Raw genomic sequence first — 5,115 nt, forward strand, 5'->3', positions numbered from 1 at the left:
AGCAGTGTAGGTGGAAATTCCGGAATTCTTTGGCCTTTTATTTTGAAATTCTACTTTGCAATGTTTCTTTAAAAATAATTACTAAAACTAAATTAAAACTTCTGAAAAAGCTAAAACTACTAAAATCTAACAAAGCCGCCCTGAAACTAATTCAACTCATAAAAAGTAAAACTCAAAACAAAAGTCTGGAGCCTGTTCGACACGACCTGCATTTGATTTGTAGACGGTTGCTTTAATAACATTCATAAAAAAAGATTTTTGTTGACTTTTTGCCACACCATAATTGCCTTTTTTTTTTTCAATTTTGCACGAGAAATATACAAAACGGCCCACCAAAAACAAGTCCAGTCATGCTGCCAGGAACAATTTCAAAATAAAAGCAAACAGGACCACAGTATCATTTGGGAACTAAAATGTATTACATGTTGGTGTGTTACTGTCATGTTTAGCATGAAGAATTGTGGTTCGTGACAGGTTCTTCCTGACAGTATCCACGTAAAAAAGCGGAATCTCATCCGCTGCTGACAACCCCAAAAATCTCAACAAGATCATTTTTGTTGGAGCATGTAGTTTTAATTCAAGATTGTGCCAAATGATGACATAATTCTTTGAAACACACACACGTTTTTTTTTTCTAAAGATAAAAAATGGAAAAGACGCAACACAGGCTGTTGAAAAACGAACAGGAGTGTGAAATGCAAATAACGGGCATGAGCGGCTCATTAGCCGGCTTGACATGGAGACGTTTTGGTCATTCTGATTGAAATCACTCCGAATGAAGAGCTCGGATCACGTGATCACGATTCCCACTTGCCGTTTCACATGCTCCGCTCGGTTTTGGTTCATCCAATCAGCCGCGTGACAGACGGCAAACAATGTCGGCATCATGCGACAAATCAAGATACAGTTGAGTCGTCTTTTTAGCATGGCTTTTTGAAACAACAACTCGACAACAAGTTGTCCCATCGCAAACGAGCTCTGGTAAGACGCTGGACGCCATTTTCAAGTTGCATCTACGATGACGTGACAACGACACCAAAGGCCTCAACACACCAAGCTGACGTCGGCTGTCGGAAAGTCGCTACACGCCGCCTATTTGGCGTAGAGAGCCAGGTTGTAAAGTCAGAGCTGTCATGGAGGCGTGTTGGCCCAATCTGGTCGGACTGTCGGGACAAATGAGCATTGTGATTGGCTGCCAGCGAGCAAATCAGTGCACTGGACAAGAACCGGAAGTGACAAAAGGTGGAAAAACGGGTGAAAGTTGAAGCGATTTCTTCAGAACTGAATCAAATGTGCTCATTTTTCATCCCCTCCATGGACATAACGGCTGGCTGGACAGCAGAGCGCAAAAACACCGAGTCATCCCTCTCATTGTCGTTTTGGGCATCACCGTCAAACTAGCGCCGCCGACGGCATGGTCCAAAGTAGTTGGTATTTTTCCGTTCGACGTGCCGACGTCCAATTGGTGCGGAGAGGCCCCGAGACAGAGCATGCGCAGACCGGACGCAGTTTGGCAATTCCGATTGCACCAATTTCAGCGCGTCTCCCAATAACTATTCCGATGGAGGCGTTTTCATTCAGTTTGAAATCCAAATAGAAAAATGCGTCTCCATGGAAAGCCGGCAAGTTCAATGGCGATGTTAAACGGAGGCCAGTTGAGCACATTTGTCCGTTCTCACGAGTGGCCCTCCAGCTGCTTTAAGTCATCTCGCAGAGTTTTGGCCCGTGCCAACTTTTCCAGCTGATCCTGAGTTGGCTGCTTGATTTCCCCCGAGTCCACTTTGTGCCGCAGCTCCTCCACCTGACGCAGCTTCTTTCGAATATTCTTTATCTTCTTGGCTTTTTCCGCCGCAGGCGAATCATCCGCCGCCGCTTCGTGCCCGACTGAGATGCTCACATTCTCAATGGCGTCGGCGAGAGACGCCACGTCAGCCGCGCTTTCCTCCGCCTCGTGCGGTTGCTGCTGTTTTCGCTTTTCTTTCCGTTTCAGGTTGCGTTTGGCCGACTTGGAGAGGCCGGCAGCGGCGCCGTCGCCGTCTGCACAACCCGGAATCTTGTGCTGCTGCTGCTCGCCGTCCGGAGCACTCAGGCCTGGTGGAAGACCCGGTTTGCTTTTGAAGAACTTCACATATTTATTTTCATATCTGGAAGACAAAAAGGGCATGCAAACATTTCCAACAAGCACGTTTGCTTCCATTAAGTTTTTGGGAAGGAGTTGACTTACACCGGGACCTCTTCCTGAGGGACGTAGCCTTCCTTCACCCGCCGCGGTTTCCTCCACGTGCCGTCCGGTCGCTGTGTGGCGGCAATGTATTTTCCTGACCAACAGACAGAAATAGCATTGAAGCTAACCTTCAAAGACGCACACAGTACAAGACTAGAACGCTTACGTTAGTGCTGTCAAAAGCCGACATACAATTGTTGAAATGCCAGTTTTTTGTGATGTGAAAATAAAATGCAGTATCGGCATAAAACGCCGCCAAAATCTATAGCTCACTGATAAGCAGTGAAATTGATTTAAGCGTAACAACTTCAAATTTATTTGATTAGTATTCAATAAAAATATGAAAACTATACAGATGTTAATTAGGATATGTTTGATGAAATGAAAAAAAAAAAACACATTTTGAAAAGTTGAACCGCTTTATAACAATTGAACATGAAATATTTAAAGGGGAAGTCAACCCCTAAAATATTGTGTTGCATGTCACCCAACTGGTTTAAATGCAGCATTTGTATTAATATTCCATTTGTGAAATACGAGAAAGCAGTAAAAGCCACCCATTTTTGTAAATCTCATTTTGTCAATTGCTGTCGACTGAAAACGACACCACAGTTGCTCAGGGCTCACGTAATGACCAATTATGGCTCAGCTTCAAAAAATAAGTGAGCCATGATTGGTCGTTCTCGCACCGGGAACCATTCCTGCGCCGTGTATGTGCCCGTGGTTATGTGCAAAGACTCCAGGTCAACTCATCTCTTTGAAACAATGCATCTTTTCAGCAAGTGACCGTCGATGTGGCTGCATTTTTTGCTTTTGATGAATATTTCAGAAAAAGCCGCGACGCACTGAAGCCGCAAAACGTGAAGCGGCAAGAAACACTCTACTGTACTCTATATCAGTGAAACACCGAACACTGGCCTGCAGACCGGTAAAGTTTGGTCCGGGCCGAGCAAGACAAAATAAATAAAAAGAAGAAAAGACAGACTTGCATCTAATTGTATCGCAAGCGATCTGACGTATCACGCAATAGCAAGTGCTAGGTGCAAAGAGCGGCCCAATCAATTCATTTACAAACATAATACACTGCTTTTCTATTTTTCAGCAGTCAAACGTCAGTATTTTGTCTATAATTGTCCATTTTGCTCATGCATGAAAAATAATTAAGTTATCAAATTCATCGTAGACAAATAACCTTTTACTGCTGAAAATGGACAAATGTGTAAAATATCCCTTTAAACAGTGGGATTATTTACGAAAATAGTATTAGACACAAAAATGACAACACGAGACATTTATCAAACTTGACAATATTGCTCTGCTTCCACATCAATACGCAGACACGGACCGACGGATGTTCACTTTGTTTGCTACTGTTGTCAATGCTTCGAGTACATATTGGAAAAGGACAGTTGGTCACTTAGGATCACCGATCACGGAAGAACATGAAAATCAGATGATCGCAACCGGTGATCGATCAGAGCGCCTGTAAGAAACTTTCTTTCCCCATCTATCCACACATGTAGTGACCGAAGATTTGTATGCCCCGCCGCTAGAGGGCAGTAGGTCCGAAAGTAACCTGCATTCACTTTTTCTGGCATTTCTTCCGAATGTCATATAAATGGTATGACCTAATGTAAAATGCATACGTGCCTTTAACTCGATCAAGCCTGGGAAACATTGCAAGGTGGTGTCACTTCGAATGCGAAACGGGATCTTATTTCGAGCTTGGCCAATGCTCTTCGACGAGAGGGCGCGCAATAGCATCATGCTAACTAGCATCAAACCCATAGGCAGCAGCTGGATACTATTTGCATAGAAAGCAAGAAGCGTTGCAAGAGTTGCGATAGCCCAACGATAGCCCAACATTAGCCCAACAATAGCCCAACACTGAGCAAGTGCAAATAAGAAAGTAGAAGAGCTAGAGGAGCCAACAGTCAATTTGGCTCCTTCTCTTCGCTTTCTGCCATGTGCCACATTGCAGCGGGCTTACCAGAATCATCTGTCACATAAGGTGTTGCCATTTTGAAGATTTTCCTTCCCCGCCGTGGCGCAGTCCAAGCGTGTCCCCTCGTCCCAAAACAGGCAGCCACTAAAAGCTCATCAACTCATTGCGACGTCCTAAGCGTGGGGCCTCTCGTGACAACATTGACGCCATTACGCGACGACCCGGGACAGCCGCTGCGATGTATGCACGATCTGTGACCCGTGCGCGACGTGAGATGCGCATGGGCAGAAAGTCTCCCAGCTTTGATATCAAACTACGGCAACGCACCAGAAACAAACAAGTTATGACCCTCGGCACTACCGGTGGTTCGCATTCATAAAAAAAGAGTTATATGAATTCTATTTACAATACTTTCACATGATTTTGCTCCAGTATAATTTTTTCTTAAAAACTTTTAGTTTCCGTGCAACGAACCACAGTAAGCCACTATCCACCCATCCATCGTATATATAGTGTTGCGACTTTGTATATAGTTCACAGGTTTTGTGGTTTCCTGTTCTCTGGGGAGGCTGTGAAGGCAACAGGGGGGTAGATGGCGGAAGGCGGGAGGAAAGAAGAGAGTTTTTCTTAACTGACACTTGTCAGTGTTGTGTTAGTCGTGTCGTCGTGGTTACGGCCAACAGTAACCGTTTTTGTGAATAAAAAGAGTTTGCTGCCTGGCCTGATTCCTCCAACGTTACAATATTTTGTTAATCAATGTGCAGAAAATTAAGCAAAAGCACTTTTGTAACAGCTCCAGTTGTTGTAAAATGCACTATATAAATAAAGTTGTATTGTACTTCTCCAATGAAGCATGGAAGTACAAAACCGAGCAAACAAAAAATTTTGATGCGTGTACATTAAAAAAATTATACTTTGTAAGGTCTCTATCATCGCCATTATTATA

General features: G+C 43.9%; 1 protein-coding gene across 1 annotated transcript; it reads right to left on the bottom strand.

Annotated features, from left to right (window-relative positions):
• Positions 1–874: 874 nt before the first annotated feature.
• On the bottom strand, positions 875–4,478 carry pym1 (PYM homolog 1, exon junction complex associated factor). Its single transcript, XM_088289130.1, has 3 exons — positions 4,215–4,478; positions 2,225–2,318; positions 875–2,144 (listed from the first exon to the last, which is right to left on the bottom strand). Exons 1-3 carry the CDS (start codon positions 4,243–4,245, stop codon positions 1,676–1,678), a joined length of 594 nt encoding a protein of 197 aa, XP_088145256.1. The 5' UTR covers positions 4,246–4,478; the 3' UTR covers positions 875–1,675.
• Positions 4,479–5,115: the final 637 nt, after the last annotated feature.

Source organism: Idiotropiscis lumnitzeri, chromosome 3 (genome assembly GCF_059441095.1).
Source record: "Idiotropiscis lumnitzeri isolate Australia: NSW breed Sydney's pygmy pipehorse chromosome 3, RoL_Ilum_1.0, whole genome shotgun sequence".
Lineage (NCBI taxonomy): Eukaryota > Metazoa > Chordata > Actinopteri > Syngnathiformes > Syngnathidae > Idiotropiscis > Idiotropiscis lumnitzeri.

Coding starts and splice junctions, on each gene's coding strand:
- pym1 (XM_088289130.1), bottom strand. CDS start 4,245: ATGGCAACACCTTATGTGACAGATGATTCTG. Junction 2,319..4,214: donor TTATGTGACAGATGATTCTG/GTAAGCCCGCTG, acceptor TCTGTTGGTCAG/GAAAATACATTGCCGCCACA. Junction 2,145..2,224: donor CCTCAGGAAGAGGTCCCGGT/GTAAGTCAACTC, acceptor TTTGTCTTCCAG/ATATGAAAATAAATATGTGA.